Genomic DNA, 21,085 nt, shown 5'->3' on the forward strand with positions numbered 1-21,085 from the left:
CATTGATTCTTCTTTATCCTTTTCTATTTCAATTTCATCTCTTGTCTTCAAAGATGTCTTTTTTTAAGAGGAACGATCCGAATGCACCAACAACAAGAAGAGCAGCACAGGGAGGTAGCGGGCAGCTATACGATAGCATTCCCGACAACAGCTCGCATGCCTCGTCGTCTCCAGCACGACAAAGTCCTGCTCCTTCGAGGAATGCCTATGGCGGCAACTCTGGTGGTTATACCTCACCAGAAAGGCATACTCCACAACAGAACCAGCATGGAATGACCTCTGGAGGCGGCAGTCAATACAGCCAAGCGCCCTTCAGCAACTATGGCCACCAGCCACAAGCGAGCCACCAACGGCCACGAAGCGATTTGGGACGAAGCATGTCAGTAGTAGTTTGTGGATTGAATTTCCAAGTATTGACATACATGATTAGCTTCAATATAGCGCCTTGTCCTTCTGACGGCCTTGCCTTGACAAATCGTTTAGTGGTTAACCCTTCTGACTTTTCTTCTGATATTGAATTTGTCAATTTGCGTGGTCGCTTTATATTCTCTATCATGTAAGCTATGGCTCCAATTCTCTTCCTGATGTCTTCTCAGCCGCGACAATACTGGCACTCTTCCTGCAAGCCATGTTGGTCCATCAAAGATCATTCGACAATGGGTGGGCTTGTCTGCTGTCGGTGAGACGGTCGACATCGAGCCTATACAGACTTCGCGAGTTGAATGGGCAAGCAATGTTGAGGTAGAGGTTCGTGTGTCGGACTCGGTTATCAGATGCCTGCTGATAGTCTATAGGTCGGGTTCAGGCTGAAGAGAAAAGAAACTGGAGATCTCTTTGACAGCGAGGAAATGGCCGAAGCATTCATCAATGCAAGTCTTTTCTGTATCAGGATGATTTTGAGAGCCAACAAAGCTTATAGGCCTTTCCCTCTCTCCCTGTGACTCCTCTTCAACCCCTCGTCTTTGACTATCGTGGACACGAGCTCAAGGGGACTGTCCGTAATGTTTCAACTCTTGATGGTGAAGTCGGCGTGACTGGCGTAATCATGGAAGGTACGGAGATAATCTGGGTCAAGGATCCTGCCAGTGGCATCAAACTTAATAATAGCTCCAAGCGGTAAATCTTTAAACCAGAGATAGAGACAAACAACATGGTTAACATATGTATAGCGGCCCTACCAATGCCATCTTGGCTCCTAACTTCAAATTTGAGGATATGGGAATAGGTGGTCTTGATACTGAATTCGCGGCCATATTTCGACGAGCGTTTGCCAGTCGTCTCTTTCCTCCTGGTCTTGTCGATAAACTTGGTATTCAACACGTCAAAGGTATTCTCCTCTATGGCCCGCCTGGTACGGGAAAAACCCTTATGGCAAGGCAGATTGGAAAGATGTTGAACGCAAGAGAGCCCAAAGTAGTGAACGGTCCCGAAATTCTTAACAAGTTTGTTGGACAGAGTGAAGAGAACATCAGAAAATTGTTTGCTGATGCCGAGAAAGAAGTAGGTCGTTTCTGGTTTTGTCTTATTGTCAAATCTGACATTCTGACTTCAGCAAAAAGAGAAAGGCGACGAAAGTGGCCTTCACATTATCATTTTTGATGAACTCGATGCCATTTGTAAACAAAGAGGTTCCACCAACAATGGTACCGGTGTTGGTGACTCTGTTGTTAACCAACTCCTGTCCAAGATGGACGGCGTAGATCAACTCAACAATGTGCTTATTATTGGTATGACCAATCGTATGGATATGATTGACGAGGCACTTCTCCGTCCTGGAAGACTGGAAGTTCACATCGAAATCTCGCTGCCAGATGAACAAGGACGATTGCAGATTTTGAACATTCATACCATCAAAATGAGAAACAATGGTGTTTTAGATGATGATGTGGATATGGCAGAGCTTGCTACTCTGACAAAAAATTTCTCGGGTGCTGAACTGGGCGGTTTAACAAAAAGTGCGACTAGTTTTGCATTCAACAGGCATGTCAAGGTATGTCCATTTCCCTGTAAGATTTTGGTACTTGACCCACTTCTCATCATACCATTATAGGTTGGCACTGTTGCCTCTTTTGAAAACATTGAAGACATCAAAATTGGTCGAGCTGATTTTATGCATGCTCTTGAAGAAGTACAGCCCGCGTTCGGAGTTTCAGAAGAAGAGCTTCAACAAGTCGTAGCTAACGGCATCATTCATTACTCTGCTCGTATCAATGTAAGATCTTTAATTTGGACATAATCACAAGAAGAGCATTATTTGCTGAAATATCAAAATACAGGAAATTCTCAAAGATGGTGCACTTCTTGTGGAGCAAGTTCGAACTTCCACCAGAACCCCTCTTGTCTCTGTTTTACTTCACGGGCCCTCTGGTGCAGGCAAGACAGCTCTCGCAGCTACAATAGCCCTTGCTTCAGAGTTCCCATACATAAAAATCATCAGCCCCGATGCGATGGTGGGCTTTAACGAGTCTCAAAAAATTGCTCAATTACACAAGATCTTTGCGGATAGTTACAAAAGTCCTTTAAGCGTCATTGTTGTTGATAACTTAGAACGGTTACTTGGTACGTTCTACGCGAAAGTATCTCTGATTAGAGGATTTGATGCTGACGAGATTGAGTAGACTGGAACCCTATTGGACCTCGATTCTCCAACAGCGTTCTCCAGGCACTTGTCGTTCTATTTGGCAAGCGTCCACCCAAAGACCGTCGCCTCCTGGTTCTCGCTACAATCTCTAATCGTTCCATCCTCTCAGATATGGATATACTCTCCGCTTTCGACACTGATATCCCCATCTCACCTATCACTTCTGTCAAGCATGTGGAGAGGTGTCTTAGAGAGGTACAACTATTCAATACACCTGAAGAGATGCAGAGAGTGATCAACATGCTCAAGGACGTCAAGTTTGGAGAAGAAGGTAGGGGCGATTTGGTTGTTGGTGTCAAGAAGCTGTTGAGCATGGCCGAGATGGCAAGACAGGACCCTGATCCTGCTTCAAAGTTCGTGGGCAGTTTAGTTAGGGAAGTGAGCTAGATGACGGCGTTGTAATGTTGATGGTTACGATGTTTAGAAAAATATGCATGTTACAAACAGTGTTTAATTGCATGCATAATGCCCAGTGTAAGGACATTTTCTCATTTACTTACGTTATTTCAATATGTAACATAGATTTGATATCCCCTTGTTCAAATATCAGCCAGCCTGGCAAGATATGCCTCTATAACTCTCTTTCCATTCCTTAGATTCAACAATCTTATTCTCTCATTCGCAAAATGACCAGCATCAGAGCTCTGACCTAATGGCAAATGCACACAAGGTGCCCCGAATTCCTTTTCTAGCCAAAAAACTGTAGGAACTGTTCCACCTTCCCGAATTTTGAGTGGTTTGACGCCCCAAACATCTTGGATAGAAGATTCAAGAGCCTTAAAATATGGTGATTCAAGAGAGGTAAGCCACCAAGACGCTTTGTGGGTGACTTGAATCTATTCAGCAAGTTAACATGATAACATGGCCAGATCGTAAAAAAGGACCAACGTTGAACTCATTTGGAGACCCTAAAGAGTCAAATGTCTCTTTACAAAACTTTTTTAACCCCTCTACAATAGTTTCCAAATCCTGATTGGGTACTAAACGCATTGAGACGTCTGCAGATACTTTTCGGGGAATGACTGTTTTGTTGGCGGACCCCGAAGAGTTTATGTTGGCAATAGAAAAGGATGGTTGGCGCCATACGCGGATGAGTTCATCGAGTGGACGGCCAGAGGCGTTTGAGACGTCGCGGAGAAGAGATATTTCTTCTGGTGTTTCGGGTCGTACAGAGTCATCTAACATTTGTGTTAGTATTGCTCATCCCTTCTAACGAGAACTCACAAAAGCCAGGGAGCTTGACACCTCTTGCATCAGACAAAGCTCCCAAAACCCTTACCATATCTAACATGGGTTCAATTGTTGCTCCTCCGTCCACGCCATTATGCAGATTGTCATCATAACCCTCTACACTCAGATTCGCATACACTACGCCTCGCATACCAAACACCACACAAGGATCTTCCTCGTTAATCCAAGTTGAATTGGACAAGAGGACAGCGTCGACGTGACCAATTTTGGCTTTGTGTTCTCTCACAGTTGATGCAAACCCACCAGAGCCGGCCTCTTCTTCACCTTCAATGATCATCACCAGGTCCAAATTTAGCTCTCGTTTTTGCCTCAAAGTAGCTGCCGCACACGCAACAGCCATGATGGGCCCTTTATTATCAGTGACGCCTCGACCATAGAGGTAGCCGTTGCGGCCGGAAAGTTCCCAAGGATTGGTTGCCCAGTCTCCTTCGGTCGCGGGCTGAACGTCATAATGTCCATAAAAGAGAAGACGCTTTCTTGGTTTACCAGTGTCTTGACCAGCAAAGGTGGCAAGAACCAAAGGATTACGGCCTTGTTCCCCAAAGAGCTAAGCTATGTTAAAATGGTTCATCAAGTATCAAAGAATTGTACTTACGACCTCTGACGAGGCGCCCAATTGAGACAAAATATTTTTCAATAGATGCGCACCCTGTCGACAGCTTCACTTTCAATGAGCATAAAGTTGCTTTGCAAGAGTTATGAACTGACCTCTCTCGGTGGGCATTGTCACTAATAGTGGGAACAGCGACAAGCTTGGACAAAGCATAAAGCATGATGTCACCCTCATACTCCATATTTACAGAACCATGACCTTCATGCATACTCTCTTTAGGAGACTCTACTTGCCAAATCTACTCTCAATCAGTATGCCAAAAACGGCAAACAATGACAGGCAACGGAAACCTACCTTGACATAAGAATCAGTGCCACTGGTAATGAGTTCCCAGCCATCTCCCTTTAAATTGTTTACGACGACACCATTCATCACAGCCCCATGGTGGGCCTTAAATGCTGCCGTACAATCAAATTCCTCATTCACTCGTAGTATTCTGCCATCAGCAGCGGCGGTATAGACATCTGTCCCTAAAGTAGACATGGCAAGAACATCGCTTTCGTGTGCTTCAATGGTTCGGATACATGCACCGGTTGCAAGGTCGCAGACGACGATTTCGCCATCTTGAAGTCCAGCGTACAAAAGGTCATTGCGGACCGCAAAAGACAAGACACCACCATTCAAATTATCAAGCTGCTTGAGGAAGGTAATTCCACCGGAAGGCAAACATTCCCAGATCTTGACATCGGAATCGCCACTGCCACTGACCAACCACTTATGACCATCGGGACGAGTGATAATTTGCATGGCGTAGACGTAGCCATAATGGGCAAAGGCCAGACGGCATTCTGCTGGGACCTCAAACTCTGTAGCGGGCTTCTCTTGCTCCAAAAGTGTAGTGTTGACTTGATCCAAGTCAAACTTTGAGAAAGTTTCTCGCCTGGCAGAAGTGGGTCTTGATATCTGGGCGACAGGGCAAGGGGTCGAGCAACCACTGCAAATATCTTTAGGAGGTCGATCGAAAAACTTGTGGGGCTTGTACCGACCGGTACGTTGAGAAGGTCCTGAACGTGCGGCAGACTCACCGCCATTGGGCATAAGCTTTACTGTCGAGCTAGCCGTAGTAGAAATGGTGCGACGTCTCTTTGTATCAGGGAAGCCAAAATTTACCCACTCTATGCTTGCGGATTGCGAGCCTAGTGTTTCGTTAGCGACTGGCGAGTTGGCAGGATCAACTCACCAAAATAGAGCGTCCCACTATCTCGTTCGTCCCATGCCAGCGAGTAGATACCCCCAGACGTATCATCGCAAGGATGAATAACATAAAGGAGATCCAAAGTCTCCGTGGACCAAATCTACAATCAATCAGCTTGCCAATCTTATCTAGGGCCCAAAAAATCCCGAGCGTACCCTGACATCACCTGCACCTAATCACTATCAGCCATCATTTGGCTTCAACACGTGGCAACTCACTACTTGAACTAATAAGCCATTTTTTGTCGCTGATGACAAGAAGAGCAAGAATACTGCCACTGTGACCAAGAAGACGGTACATTGGCTGGAGACTTGTCCTCGAAAACACCTTGTCAATAGTCAGCAGTCTATCCAGCAAAAAAGACATACAGTTATCTCATTATCGGCGCTCTGGCATCCTGCATAGATATATCTATCGTCGGCAGCCAGACCTAGCACTCGGCCGTTGCCGACGCTGAGCAAGTGAGAAAGTACCGGCATCTTACCAGTCTTTTCTCTAGTCAACGAGTCAACTTCAGTCGCAAGCGTCAAGCGCATAGGTTCGCCGTTGCCGTCAACGTCGGGAACCAGGAGAGGGTGTTGTGTAGGTTGCAAAGAGCGAGGAAGAGAAGAAACCACGCCAGACGGTTTATCAATGACAGACGCGAGCCCGTTGGCAGCGTGTATCCCATCAGGTTGGATCAGTTGTATGGGAATTGCCGGTTGTGTTTCAACGCCATTGACGGCATCCATCCGAGGCAAAATCAACGGCGAGTTTTGTCCCGATGTGATAGGAGTAGTGCACGCCGTGTTGACACGGATTTTCCCAGAGTGATGTTGTTTCGCAGAAATGACAGGAGAGAGCGGGGGTGTGGCGAGAGAGTTGTAGAGGTTGGGCAAGATATGAGTGTTGGATAGCGACATGGTGAATATGGCCAAAGACAACTTGTCAGTATAGACCTTCTAGTCACGGAATCTATAAATTAATAAATGGCCCAGATCAACGTCCAAGATTTGTATTTAGTTTAATCTCGCTATTCTTGCCAACGAATCTTGGTTGTGTCTGAAAACAAGTCTTTGGCGAGTTGAAAGAGAAAAATAAAAAGACTCAAAACTGGGCTTGTTTTATCCCATGGCAGCGCCCAAGTATGAGACTGCGACATATCACTCTCACAAAGGATTGGTCATTGTGTTCTCCGCTCCGCACGAACAACTGAAAGAGTTGAACAAGAGTCTGAAGTTGAGAACAGCCCCACGTAAAGAGCCCGAACTCACCCTTTCTTACTCCTCTGCTCCTTTTGCCTGTCTCTTCATCCGACATAACAATTCTTTTCGTCCTTTCATCGTTCCATTTTGCTTCCTGATCAAACAAAGGCGGCGGCGGGACGAGCAACGATGGCACCATCGTTGCATATGTGAAGACGTGCTTGAAGATGGTTTGTCACTCTTACGGGAGCACGAGTTGGTCAAGACTGAGGGAGGAATATGCTGTCTATTAAGAGCGCTGGCTTGGAGGAGAGCACTTTTGATGGCCGTGAGAGGGGAATGATGCCCTCCGAGTATTACTTTGCTGTAAACAGACTTCATGAGCTGCTAGGAAACGTCATTGGTGCTTACCCGTTGGGATTTCTCTTGATGAAAGGATTAGTATAGGTGAATATTGAAAAACATTGTATAATTGTAAATGATGAATTTTCCTTTTTTTCTTTCTTTCTTTTTGACGTGTTTTGTAATCTTTATGTTGAAATTGTTTTTTATCACGTCAATACATGACGAGCGGCGGCAATTGCCGCCGCTCGAGAATAACCCATTTTTGATTTTACATGTTATAGCTTTGTTGTTTACATTATTTCATTCTTTTTGTGCGAATGGTGATGGGAAGGGTAGCGAACGTTAGCCATAGACGACTATGTGGCTGTTATCCATGCTCATGGTTATGATGGTCCTGTATACGACTCTAAGGGTGTGTATGAGTGTTGGAAGAGGTGGAGAGCATGGTGACTTGTTCTCTGCCCAGAATCTGGTTATGGGTCTACTTGCGCGGTTGTGCTGAGCTCATGGGATGTAGTAACGCTTTGGCAGGGTTGCTGGATATGTAGGCACTGCTACATCCAGTTTTCTGTTATCTTGCGTTGCCCACAGAGGATGGCAATGGCCAAAAGTCGTCAAAGAAACGCTCAACACAGGGAACATCTCTTGCGTTGACAAACAGCAGTGAGCTGGTTGTAGACTGGGCGCATCTTGATGAAGATTGAAAGACTTCAGAATCATCATCTGTTGTACCAGGAAAGTCGACTTCTCAAGCCATGTAGCATCACAATTGAACATTATCGAGGATTTGAAACGTATCAGAAATACAACTCTGTCCCGTGATAGAGGTTTGATAAAAAGCTGCAGATGTGTTTGTGACTGGCTGCGACTCACGCTGGTAGGGCGACAGCTATGGAAGAGACGAGGCTAGTTGAAAAGGTTCCCGACCAAGTACTTTGGGCTACAAGATCACCAATGCGTCTTCTTCTCATTCAACTTGCTCGTTAGAGTGCGTGATCGTGGCTCACATGGCTAACCGCAAATTCTTTCAAATTACATCGTTACCATTCTTTTTCGTTCAATATTAATCAACGTCAAGTTGTCATGACTTCGTCAAAGCTATAGGCATCGCCTATTCTTATATTGCTGCCAATTCCTTGATCGATTACTTGGTTAGATTCCGCGCAAGAAGGGAACAGCGGCACATGATATGACTCTTCCTGAGTTATGGTCATAATCCGCCTGATCCGAGGAATATGCGAGCTGGCCCATTTGTTTTACTTTTCGACTATCGTTCTGCAAGACGCAGAAGGAAATGCTTTACGTCTTGCACAACGATAAGAGCATGGATGCGAATTAGAGGCGTCTTTAACGAGACCTGTCTCTGACACCCTCACCAGCGTATTTTCTTTCCTATTGATCCTTTCAATGGTCAAATTTTACGGTGGTCTCTGGTCGGTATGCCTGAATGCTTTCTTCTGATCTTGTGAGTCTCGCCTATGGTTAAAGAAATACCGATATATGAGAGAATACACCTATGCGTTGCTTGACCACTCTTGAAAACACAATGATCAGATACTTGAGTTAACTGAACGAATGGAAGATGACGGAACTGTTCTCATTTTTGGTAGTAGTAAGACGACTAAAAGTTCCATGTCAGGGCTGGACGACTTGTATACAATCCTGTATCCTCAAGAGGCGTACAATCAACCTACAGCCACAAACATTTACTATATTATTATATTCACAACATGAGCAATTCGAATCCGATTTATCATAATGTTGAAAATACATTCATGAATATGTTTTAAGTTTGCTAATTAACATCTTTTGGATCCGTGTATGTAGTTTATGTATTTATTATATATACTCTTACTTTAAAATTAAAATACATCTCTCTTTTGCTCTTGTCACTGCACTTTCCACATATGGAACGGTGCCATCAAATGAAATTATAACATGTTTTTCCGTCACCATCAATGCCCTTTCTCTTCTCCAGCAATGTTACATCCAAGGAGTTAACGGTGGAAGGTTTTCAAAAAGCTTTCATAAAAGCGATCGTAAATCGACATAGTCATTTCTGACGTGAAGGGTATACGTTGGACTTTTTCATGTCAGAATTGGATCCATTTGCCAGCACACGGTTGGAGAAAAATACGCAGCTTGGTGCGGCTTGGGATGGTTTTGAAAGTAAGGCGGTAAGCAAAGAAGAAGCTGACAGGTTGAGAAAAAGCTGGGAAGGAGTGGATAGTATAACAGGAATACAGGAATTCAGAATTTGCTTGATAGTGTCCATGGGTGACAAGTCACTTGATTTCAACGCAGAGAGTAGGAGATAGGTCAACACGAGAGAGTATCTCCAAAGATTGTCCTCGTAGCAAACTGGAAAAGATAAGGGAGCGGACGAAGTTGAAGAAGTTTACTCACGATAGATGACTTCAAGTATAATAATGGTTTGTAGCCAAAAACACCGTAGGTGGGCTCTGGCTGGTGCTGTTTACGCTTTCAGATCCATGTCTTGTTGAAATCTAGCTCTGTGATGGTAGTAGCCATTTCAACTATACAATCCTGGTTGTACATCTCACTATCACTAGACACACTCTGCATGTCAGTACCAACTCTCTCCTGGGACGGACTGGGCGTAAGAAAGCCAACTTTTCGTCTAAACATTGTAGCACTCGAGACAATAAGATAGAGACAGAGGGCAGTATAGACGTTAGAATGGTACGAGAGACTCCTCTCCATTGGTAACAGACTTGCTCAAGAGGTTATCAAAACCAACAGAGATGGACTACTCACCAGTAAACTTGATTCTCGTATTCCCATTGCATTCAACCTCTAATCAAAAGAGCCAACAGACTTTACATCTTGTTTTCTTTGCAAGATCCCAGCCACATTGATAGTATGTCCAAAGATTACAAGTTGAACAAAGTTCAGAATAACTTTGAATTTTATACAAGTAACAGGCCACACAAGGTTCGGGTAGCGGATCCAGATAACGAATTCAGATGGTAGAATGGAACGGAGACCTTGAAAGCAACAATGAGCAGAGGAAAATGCTGTAAACACAAAGAGCAACGAGACCAACCTGAGCTGTGTTGGGAGGACCAAGTTTTGTTCCAGTCCACGTAATGTTCAAGAGCAGAACGTGATAAGTATTCCGGAATCATTCAATGATAAATCATATGACAAGCACAGATGCCGAGTTGAAGGTTGTGAGTATCATCGTGACCGTCCCACTTTCAACTGTTGCTTGGAGAGTAAACTTTTCCGTTGGACATCTTGCCCACAGCAAAGACCCAAAGACGAGCAAGGGTTGTTTCAAACTCCGACCTGCTTTTGGCGTACCACACCAGTAAGTCCTCACTCTTGCTTTTGCTCCGTTGAAAGGATCCAACCTTGAGCAGGGCTTCGTTGGTATAGCTGACTGCTGCCTGTTGACCTTGCAGGTCCCCTTCATTGTCCTCAAGAGGTGACAGTCGATGATTATATAGAGAAGATGCAATGGTAAGTTGACCAACAACTCTCAAGCCAAGCCGATCAATCACTTGCGCAAGCTGAATAAAAGCATGGAAGTCCCTCTGCTGAACGATCATCTTGAAGAGACTGAGCCCGGGCCAGCATGGGACGACTCAGATGATGGCTCATCTCAATCCGGACAATATCCCCTGGTATCTGCAGGAAGCAGGAAACCAGCTTCTGAACGCCAAAAGTTTTATTACTGCATTCCAGACTGCACGCCATTCTATCTGTCTGCGAGACGTGGAGTGACGGGGGAAGAGCTTGTACTGATGAATCGCATGCTTGGTACTGGCCCCAGTACTGACAGTAGATGGTCCGATTTCCAAGACGAGTTTAGAAAATCAATGGTGGAAAAGCAAGATAGTGCATTGAGATCATATTTACGAGAGCCAATCTACAAAGTTTTGAAAGACGACGCTGTCGGATGGTTGAAGGAAAATACGCAAAAGGGTGCGCGTTGGTCCGACTTTGAAGGCACTGTAGTTGATGAGGAAACGATGAACAAGATGCTAAAAAGCAGGAGCGGAATTGGTAGTCAGATCAGTAACGAATTGTCTAATGGGTTCAACAGCATCGGGCAATGGATGAGTAGTCGGCTTTCAAGTCGAAAAAATGGAGGAGAGATGAAATTGTAAGTTTTGGAGCGATTAAAGATAAGGTGAGAAATAGAAAAGGTTGAACATAATTCTATCATGAATAATAAATTGTAAATACGAAAAATTACCAACTAGAAAAAGTAAGAAAACATGGCGCGCTTTGAATTTTCTTTTCCAAGATATTTCATTTTACTTTTATTCATTTCATCACTTTACATTGCAATATCGCTGATAAACGCATAACTGATGGCCTTGATGTTTGGAAAAGCATATCCAAACTATATGAATTGACAGAGAGTTTGACGGTACTCTACAAAAGGTCCATGGACTTGACGCTCGTGGCAAGATGCAGTCTCTTCGCTATAGCCTACAGAGACCTGGAAAACCTTGCCTAGTGGAGTACATGAGCTGACAAGGAGCTATGCTGTAGTTAAGAGGGAATTTTGCTGCGACCTGGATGAAAGACTGGACAAAGTTGGTGTTCGTCCATTTACATCCCAACCTTTGGCCGTCATATGGCTTTTTCTCTCGAGTCGCTAGAAAAATCATCCTTGACATTGTATTGGCAGCCTTCAAGATACTCACTGTGGCTAGGATCAACCTTTTCTGGGTTGGAATTGAATCATTTTGACCAACAAGAGCTCAATCAAGCTTGGTAATTGATGTATCGTCGCGTTGCCCGATTTGCTGATCAAGCATGTAATTTCGCTCATATCGAGTTGTCGCAAAATAATGAAGGGAAGGCTTTTGATGCTTTGATTGCCCATAGGTCATGTTCTCAAATCATTACTGCTGTGCTTTGAGGCCAAAGAGGTCCTACCAAATCTCCCATCAACGTCAATTTTGAGATGTATGCGGAAGAGGTTTTGTCGAAAATATACTTAATGGATATGTCGAGGAGTTCGCCAAAGAAGGCCATGGGGTTTGTATCATGCAAGATAATGTTCCATGTCGCTACAGCAGGGTTTGTAACGATTGAAGGAACAATTGTAAGATTCTTTCGTTGAATCATCTGTCTTCTTCTACTGACTCTAGCCCCATCAAGACTGTCTTCAATGTAATAAAATGGAAGATCTTACATCATAGGAAAACTGATGGAAACGATGTTGAAGCGCTCTTTTACATCACTGTTGTGATTGCATTAACTTTAGATGGAGCTTGATAAGCATCGCTAATCTCTATTTTCTTATTCTACAGACTCCATTTTTGGCCTACTGCTATAGAGGTAAAGGCGGCCGATACATGACAGCTACACATCTGGGTTGACCAAAAATCTCTACCATCTCGTTGACCATCTGCACGTGTAAGGTAGAGAAACAGGAAAGTATGATAAAACAAAGACTTCATCTTTCCTGATATTTCTCATGATAGGACTAGTGCGCAGCCTACATTACACAATGAGCAATACCCTGGATCAGACTCTGTCGAAACATCAAATCTCGTCTCGAAAGATGGGAGATCGAATCTCAATCTACACAGAAGTGTTGTGTTTCCATATATTTGAGAACATGATACCCATTAGTTCAATCGACCCAGAGAACCACAGCAAAGATTCATATATCTTTACCAATACCCCAAGTCTTCTAAATTCGCCTCTAAAGTCAGCAGTAAAACAAAGGTTCACGATTAATCATTTTGGAAAAGTCGGATCGCTTGCATAGAGTGACACTGTGGTTTGGCTCAATAAGAGCATGTAAGAGGGTACACTGTGGTATGGATTAGATGATATGAGTGTATCGTTTGAAGACATGATGAATTTATGGCGTAATTGAAATGCAGACTACAAAGTCTTAGTGCATCATGAAGATCTCCAAGGTAATCGCTCTTTAATGAGCTTTCTAACAAACTTCTTCCTGAAAGCATAAGATACGTCGACTAAACCATAAGACAAATCTGTAAGATTGTGATATGAAGAATGCAAAGACAATTACATTATTAAAAGTACACTTTGCATGTTTATTTCCGTTTCTTAATACAACTCCTGAAGAAGAGTATGAGAAGAAATGGAGTGAAAAGATCAGTAAGGTCTAGACCTAGCATTTCCTTGAGTAGAATACCTCTGTGCGCCGGGTCCTTGTGGGGTAGTGCCACCGACATTAGGCTGTGTAGGACCGCGCATAGCAGCTGGACCCCTGGGGGCGTTGGGCATCGGTCGAGCGTTCATCTGGATCATTTATCAGTACTGTTCGACATGTATTGAATTAGAGTAAAACGATGACCTACACGACTCATACCTCCCATGTTGCTCATACCACCCATACCCATGCCTCCCATGCCCAAATTGCCCATACCCATACCTCCCATTCCACTCATACCTCCCATACCTCCCATACCTCCCATGCCTCCCATTCCTCCCATGCCACCCATGCCACCCATGCCCATACCGGCCATGCCCATACCACCCATACCACCCCCCATTGCCATCTGTCCCGCCCCTCCTACGGCATTGTTACGCATGGCCACGTTGGGGTTGATGGCAGGAGCATTGCCCATGGATTTCATTATGTTTTGATACATCATAGCCATTGAACTGGGGTCAAAGCCGCCCATCATATTGCCTATCTCAAGTCAGCAAAGATAGAGTAACCTTTACTATAAAGGACACTTGCCCATGCTACCAGTTTTCATTATGTTTTGGTACATCATGGCCATTTGATTGGGATCAAAGCCGCTGCTGTTCATACCACCAAATCCTGTGCCTTGGTTTAAACGGTTACCTTGTTGGCCAAATTTAACAGGTTGAGTGGCACCTCTCGGTTGAGCTTTTTTGATCTCAATCTTGATTAGACGTTAGTGTCCAGTGTATTCGACTTCAAAGATGGCTTACAGCCTTTCCTTCCAGCTCAATACCACTTGAAGCCATGGCCTTGGCTACGGCCTCTTCGTCTTGGAAAGTTGCAAATGCAAAACCTTTTGATCGACCGGTTTCCTTATCAAACATGACAGTAGCGTCCATGACTTGGCCAAATTGACAGAGGAAAGACTTTAAGGATTCGCCAGTAACGCTTGGGGCAAGACCACCCACAAAAACTTTGGCGGTACGTTCATGCTCAGCTCGTGGGATAGCGCGCTTGGGGTCGATCTGTAATTCGTCAGCATGGCAATTCTGGCATCTGTTCGGGAGCAGACGGACTTGTTTGCCGTCAAGATGGTGAGTCTGTCCCATAACCTTGGTAACGGAGGCAGGATCTTTGTAAGTCAAGAATGCAAAACCTCTAGAACGGCCGGAAGGATCACGCATAATTGTGCAAGCGTCGATTTCACCAAATTGACCCATGTACTCCGAAAGACTTGCTGTTATTATGTATCAGTATGAATGATGTTTTGTCACAAACTATAACTGACCTTCTGTGGTTTCCCAGTTGAGACCACCAATGAACATTTTTCTGTAGCAGTCAAATGTATACGTTCAATTCAAATGGTCACAACAGATGCAATGTGTCGAAAACGAGGATTGTTTCATGTCCAAAAAATAGGTGATGACATTTGGCGTATCGAATGATGGTAAAGTATACAGTGATTAGAGTATATGCGTATCAGTTCAGCTCATCTACAGGGCTACCACAAGCATTCGGTTAAAAAGAGACTAGAGAGTACGTTACTGATACAGAAAAACCCTATCTGGCCTATGGCTCGCTTGGTGCAGAGCGAAAAGCCATCTAATGTAAATGACTGAGTGCCAATTTATATTTGCCGAGTCTTCTAGACATTCCGCGAGTCTTTGCACCATCCTTCCCTTTTCCCATGACACGAGAGACCATCCATTAAAGAAACACCGACAGATAGAAATGTACACTAACCCCTCATCAGGCATGTCGCTGGGCTTGATCCTATCGTCGCGTTGCTGATCAAATTGTTGATTGAGGCTGTCATTTGCTAGCAATGACTGTTGTTGGGACATATACGCATCTTGATTCTGTTGCTGCTGAGCTGTAGAGGCCAACGCGGGAACCGAGGATGGTTGGCTTGTCGTAATATCATTGACGCCAGCTCTGCTAGAAGATGGAGCGGCAATTAGCTCAGGCGGATCGACGAGTTCAAGTTCGACGAGGTCTAAAGAAATAAGCAAACAGAGCCTAATAGAATATGATGCTTACCGCCGTATAAGTCATCATTGTATGCGTCTTCAGTCATTGTGGCGATATTTTAGAGATATAAATCAAAAAGAAAAGAAAAAGGAAAAGGAATCAGAAGAAATGGTGTCTGCTTTCACTCCGTTACGTAATTGTATTAAGATCCTTTTTTAATGTTAATAATCCTTGGACAACTGTGCGGTTGATAACAATAAAGGTTGTTGAAACGTCGACAACGATTGAATTTAAGTTGATATTAACTTGTTAGCTTATAATTAATATTGATAACCAGCAGCACGTCGAGATACAAAATCAGGAGATTCAAGAAGCGAGGAAATAGCTATCTCAGTTGATTTTCAACTTGACCAGCGGCGATGAAGCGTATATTTAGATCAAGCAAGTCTCCTCAAGTGGATCCATTCTCGCCTCCGGAATCGCCAGCATCTATCCTTCAACCAGAAGGATCAAATCTCCAGTATCAGACTGAGAAGAGGCATCCTACTCTCTTTGGTGGTAGTGCTGACAAAAACGATGTCCAGTCAACAAACTCGCATCACAATCCAAAGTGGTCATTTGGACACCACCACAAACCAGATATTGTCCCATATACAGCAGATCCTGGAGCTGATGCCACGTCTGTTCCGGCACCAGTCAGAGTATTGGGAAGAAAGGGCACTCTGAAAGGTGGAAAAGTCGAAACTGGACATCCACACGAACATAAATGGGGATTAGGAAACCGTCACCGCCCAGAGGTTACCCCCTTCCCTGCTAACGCTGAGTCAGATTCGGTGCCTGCTCCTCAGGCTTCGCTGGACAGAAGGGTTTCCAAAAAGGCCGGCAAAAGCTCTGCTGCGCCTAGCATGCTCGAGATTAAACAGATGCAGGAGCATGAAAGGAACCGGGCCCAAAACCAAGATGACAAGTCTGGTCAAAAGCGAATACCGCAACCACCACCTGTGAAAATAGCTCAGAGGAAATCCAGGGGATACCAGTCTTCTCCATCTCCAGATGATTGGACGTTTGTATCGGCAAATGGCGCAGTCCAAGATCACGAATATTTACCGCAGCCTCTTGCGGTTCCAAACGCGTCATTGGCCCAGCCTCATAACAAGACAAAATCTTCTCTAGCTGATCAATCGCATGATGACCAGCTACCTCCCGGAGCTCGTGCACTCACATCGGCTTCAAATAAATCATCCTATCCTCTCCATATGCGATACTCTCAATCAAACGTTCAAATCACCACCCCTATATCTGATGATATCTCGTCTAGTTCAGCCAAGAATGGGAGGGATAGAGGATATTCTTCTCCAGCGACATCTGCAGTCTCACAACTGGATGTACATGACTCCAATTCTCAGAATCATCTACACAACGATGCGCACATTCCACAACAGGTGGTACATACAGCTATCGGCCTTCCTTCAGAGCAGCTTATCATGTTCCCATTATCAAGACCTTACACTCCATCCTCTGACCAAGCTGTACCTACGGCAAACACCGCCTCTCTCGGCCCCAGCCGAAGAGATTCGTACCCAGATGAATCCGCTGTCAATTCAAATAAACCCTTTGATTTCAACACAACGGCTGGCAAGGATCTACCTTCAGAGAGAAAAGGAAAAGAAGAAGTACCTCCAGAAAAGGAAAAGGAGAAAAAACGGTTTTGGCAGATGGGCCGCACTGATAGAAAAACTAAGGAAAAATCAAAAGGACAACTGGGAACTGATCACACTGTTGGTCATGGGCAGATGCAGAATAGCCAATCATGGCCTCAGGCAGATTGTCGTACATCATTCGACGAATCGCGTAAGAGCATAGGAGTTTGGCAGGAAACGGAGAACAATTCCACTTCAGCTCATGGACATTCACGTGATGAAGAGCAGAGTAGAGGATCGCGATTGCTTGGTTTGGACTTGGGAGGAAGACGGGAGAGTAACATGGGCACAAGTAACATTACTCAGGTCAATGATGTGTCTTCAGCTATCCGTCAGTTTTTGCTGTCTATATCTTTTTACCAAGGCATCGCTGATACAACTACAGGATTGCTATGTGGTGCCAATGACCCCTCTTCTGCCGCTATCTACGAAGTATGCGACCGTATCAACATGTCCAATGACTATGAAACCATTGGCAAGGAAACGGCGCGGGCGTTACGAAAAGAATTCAAGCATGGAAACGAGGAAGAACGTCGGAATGCTATCAAGGTGTGGCTACTCATGATGAGAAATGTATCCAAAGGATTTCGATGTGGGTCTAAACGCATCTAAGAAACTAGGGAGGCTAGGAAAAGCTGATGATGATATAGCTTGTGCATCTAATAAAAAGTTTTTCCAGACACTGGAACCCATTTTGTTTGCATCGCCAGCGAAACCAATGGTTTCACCTTCTGTTCATAGGCTGTTGACGGACGTTATCGCAGACTTGACATATACATACGGTACCGAGAAGGGATGTGAGATGTTATTGGAGGCATGGAGAAAGATCAAATTGCCCCAAGAGCCAGAATGTGTATGTCACAATTACTTTTGTTGACGAAGTGACTGATCTGTAGATAGGGTCGTCCTTTATCTGCAGATCACCCTATACTTAATCCAGATCCATCACCTCTTGCTCCAGAGCTTGCCAATTTGCAGATTCGTCAGCCACCAGACAATCAAACTCACTCTTCACAAACCCAAGTGCCTTCTCGTCTACCTCGTCATGATCAGAGCCCTTACCGTGGACCGGGCTATACAAACTTGCCGAGCCATCTTGAAGACTTAAAGAGATTGGTAGAAGAATGTACAGCTGCAAAGGAGAGCGCCAAGGTGTTGAATGATGCGTTAGTTTACACCAGGCCGGAAGAGTTGAACCATAAACCCATTATAAGAGAGTTTTATCAAAAAGTCTTTCATGCTCATGAAAGCCTGACAAACCAGATGGATTGGGCTCAGGCTGAAGCGGCTCGTTCTCGTGAGCGATACGTAAATCTTGCTGCTGAAAAAATGCAAAGCCCGGACAATGCTACAATGGAGTCAACTTTGGAAGAAAAGGCTCTGGCTGCCTTATTTGATGCACATGGGGTATTGGCGGATGTAATGCATCAGCATGATCAGCTTGAAAGATTAGCGGAAGATGAGCGAGAATTTAGGGAAGTTCAGGAGCGAAGCAAAAAGGAGACGAAAATCGACCGAAATGTAAGTCTCCTGAGATTATTGATTTATGCTGGATTGACAGTGATATGCAGGCGTTGTACCAAGGACTTGAGCCACCTCCAAGTCACCTTCAGCCATCATCTTCTCGATCCCCTTCTCCGACGCCTTCGGTTCCTCTTCCCGATACATCTCGCCTTCTCGCGTCCAACAATCCATTCGCAAAACTTCAGAACCAATTTCATTCCTACAAACCATGTACATCCTCTCCAGATATGCACACTGCGATGCAACTTCCCAAAATACCAGGCTCGCCCGTAAGGACGGGTTCGCATTTTGGAGCGGGGAAGCAAAAGATGGGCGGGCCAAGACCGTTGCCGAACCCCGTCAAAGGTTTTGCTGGCGTCAAGACCAGCTTGAGCCAGACTGGGAGCCAGACAAGCCTCAACACTGCCTCGGGAGTAACTATGGAAACCGCTCCGTCAGGGAATGGGACAGGTGGTTCGAGCCTTGAGTCTGGTCCGCAGACGGATAAAGACCAAGAAATGGACAAGGATGACCTATCAAAGGTTCCCATCAATCCTAGCCAAAAGGCGCTAGGAAAAAGGCGCGCCGTGATTGATCAAGATAGTGAGCAGTCACCCATTCCTCGCATATGGCCACCTGCCGTTGTTGACAAATACCATCTAGATGACTTTGATCCCAATGACCTGTTTAATGCCGACCCAACAGACCCGCGTACACGTGAACGTGACAATGGCGACGATACATCCGACGAAAGTCTTCTTGCAGACACTGTCTACACTTCCAAACCTGTCGTGTATGCCTATGACGCATATGAGGAAAAGCTGAATGAACTGAAAAGACTGAAAGAAGGGCAGAGAGGAGCCGTGGGCGGTCGTTCTGGTTAGCGTTTTATTTATTCTTGATTTTCGAAGACACAAACATGGGATAATGGGATGAAGAGCGGAACCTATAGACCTGAAGGAGGTTGATGTTGTACTTGTACAAAAGTGTCAGTGTATCTAAACGAAGGACGAGATGACTAGCCGAGTAGATAACTATCCCTAATCACTTGGTACCTTTTTTTCGCAAGCCGCCATGCATGCATACCCATACTCTCCGCCTTTGACCTGCTCAACTCGCCGTTCGACTTGCTTCAATTACTCTAACACTCAATCTGATGAATGCAGAACAAGTCATGCGCCTTCAAAGGCAAAATTATATATTTTTATTTTTTCTATGACGGGTTTGCACACATATCTTTTAATGCCTGATTACAACTAATCCTAATGGGGAAAAGGAAGAAAGGAAATACTCCAACATACAAGCACAGCAATTACTCATTCCATCTGTATCACTTCTATGCATGACGAAGAAAGATAATGGAGCGAAGCTGAGAATCAAAGGGTGCTATGCATGCATAGCTGGACAAAGAACAAAGGTGGTTCCGGGATGGCAGGTGGAGCTTTGTATACAGAGCTGGATAAATATGGTGGGTGCAATGCGTCATTCAATGTTGACCGTGCCATCACAGCTTTTTAAAAAACTTGCCCAAATTTCAAGGTATAAATAAAGGGAAATAGAATCGTTTTTCAATCCACCATTACAACTGTTTACATCTAACTCGATCATAATCGAGAATGTTTTCTCTATTCGCACTCGTTCCTCTCTTGGGTATGGTGGCTGCCTCTCCCGTCGTCCAGCGTCAAGACTCCATTTTGCTCCAAGACCCTCCTCCTGGCAATGGCCGTCGTCTCCACCGTACGTAGGAATTGTTTCTCTATCCGCTGATAAGACAATGTAGCCTACGGTCAGAGTGACCTCTGCGTTATGGTTCAGAAGGGCTATGCGGCTCATAACACCGACGTAGCCATCTCTGTCTGTCCTCCCAACGACGACACCTGGACAGAGTCTAGTCTGTGGAACGTCGCTAACGGCTCCACCGGTCCCATCTCAGTCCAGAGCAAAGTCGGCGACTTCTGTCTCACTGTCGGCGAGAACCCCACGTCGGGGTCTAGAGTCTTTATTGACTACTGTGGCGGGCAGAATCAAAACTGGTACTATTCCGACGTCAATGTTCTCAAGCTGGATGGCACCAGTAGGTCGATCTGTCGTCTTGATGCTTTGCTGACAGGCGGCAGACTTGTGTCTTGACGTTGTCGAGGGCTCTGGGCCGAGCTATTCCAAACCGTATGGAAGTGAAAAGGACCTCCAGGTCTGGGAATGCGTAGAGGGCAATACCAACCAGATCTTTTTCGAAACTCCATACACTAGCTAGGTCAAGGACGGATAGTTGTCGGCCATAATCACTGTAGCTCCATAGATACTATACAACGTAATCGTCAAATGTATATATATGCAAGGTTTAAAGTTGGCTGTGCTCCATTCTGTCTCGTCTTGCAGTCAGTCCAGTCCGTGTGTTCTAACAGTGGAGCCACTCGGCATTGTGAATGGTTGGCAACTCGATATTACATGCCTCAAAACGGAATCTATAGGAATATAAAGCATAAGTATATCAAAAAAGATGAAATGGCTGAAACTTTAGCAAGTTG

General features: G+C 44.8%; 7 protein-coding genes across 7 annotated transcripts; 5 read left to right on the forward strand and 2 right to left on the reverse strand.

Moving 5' to 3' along the window:
• Positions 1-53: 53 nt before the first annotated feature.
• On the forward strand, positions 54-3,028 carry L203_104060 (uncharacterized protein; the record flags this gene model as incomplete). The annotated part of the gene is made up of 10 exons (XM_066213449.1): positions 54-379; positions 431-556; positions 627-747; positions 795-869; positions 920-1,116; positions 1,170-1,500; positions 1,553-1,990; positions 2,051-2,212; positions 2,277-2,559; positions 2,619-3,028. 10 exons carry the CDS (start codon positions 54-56, stop codon positions 3,026-3,028), a joined length of 2,469 nt encoding a protein of 822 aa, XP_066069546.1.
• Positions 3,029-3,180: 152 nt separating this feature from the next.
• Positions 3,181-6,602, reverse strand: L203_104061 (uncharacterized protein; the record flags this gene model as incomplete). The annotated part of the gene is made up of 10 exons (XM_066213450.1): positions 3,181-3,477; positions 3,530-3,819; positions 3,866-4,439; positions 4,488-4,551; positions 4,601-4,743; positions 4,800-5,641; positions 5,686-5,800; positions 5,856-5,872; positions 5,919-6,027; positions 6,069-6,602. 10 exons carry the CDS (start codon positions 6,600-6,602, stop codon positions 3,181-3,183), a joined length of 2,985 nt encoding a protein of 994 aa, XP_066069547.1.
• Positions 6,603-10,393: 3,791 nt separating this feature from the next.
• L203_104062 (uncharacterized protein) lies at positions 10,394-10,694 on the forward strand (the record flags this gene model as incomplete). The annotated part of the gene is made up of 2 exons (XM_066213451.1): positions 10,394-10,563; positions 10,658-10,694. 2 exons carry the CDS (start codon positions 10,394-10,396, stop codon positions 10,692-10,694), a joined length of 207 nt encoding a protein of 68 aa, XP_066069548.1.
• An 83-nt stretch (positions 10,695-10,777) lies between these two features.
• On the forward strand, positions 10,778-11,365 carry L203_104063 (uncharacterized protein; the record flags this gene model as incomplete). Its single annotated transcript, XM_066213452.1, has 1 exon — positions 10,778-11,365. One exon carries the CDS (start codon positions 10,778-10,780, stop codon positions 11,363-11,365), a length of 588 nt encoding a protein of 195 aa, XP_066069549.1.
• A 1,978-nt stretch (positions 11,366-13,343) lies between these two features.
• L203_104064 (uncharacterized protein) lies at positions 13,344-15,460 on the reverse strand (the record flags this gene model as incomplete). The annotated part of the gene is made up of 8 exons (XM_066213453.1): positions 13,344-13,490; positions 13,550-13,884; positions 13,936-14,104; positions 14,154-14,408; positions 14,460-14,620; positions 14,672-14,712; positions 15,127-15,379; positions 15,424-15,460. 8 exons carry the CDS (start codon positions 15,458-15,460, stop codon positions 13,344-13,346), a joined length of 1,398 nt encoding a protein of 465 aa, XP_066069550.1.
• A 313-nt stretch (positions 15,461-15,773) lies between these two features.
• Positions 15,774-19,441, forward strand: L203_104065 (uncharacterized protein; the record flags this gene model as incomplete). Its single annotated transcript, XM_066213454.1, has 6 exons — positions 15,774-17,385; positions 17,440-17,646; positions 17,705-17,907; positions 17,955-18,575; positions 18,626-19,160; positions 19,221-19,441. The coding sequence occupies 6 exons, from the start codon at positions 15,774-15,776 to the stop codon at positions 19,439-19,441; spliced, it is 3,399 nt and encodes a 1,132-aa protein (XP_066069551.1).
• Positions 19,442-20,173: 732 nt separating this feature from the next.
• On the forward strand, positions 20,174-20,811 carry L203_104066 (uncharacterized protein; the record flags this gene model as incomplete). Its single annotated transcript, XM_066213455.1, has 3 exons — positions 20,174-20,294; positions 20,338-20,631; positions 20,675-20,811. 3 exons carry the CDS (start codon positions 20,174-20,176, stop codon positions 20,809-20,811), a joined length of 552 nt encoding a protein of 183 aa, XP_066069552.1.
• Positions 20,812-21,085: the final 274 nt, after the last annotated feature.

The sequence above is a fragment of the Cryptococcus depauperatus genome, chromosome 4, assembly GCF_001720195.1.
Source record: "Cryptococcus depauperatus CBS 7841 chromosome 4, complete sequence".
NCBI classification, from domain to species: Eukaryota; Fungi; Basidiomycota; class Tremellomycetes; order Tremellales; family Cryptococcaceae; genus Cryptococcus; species Cryptococcus depauperatus.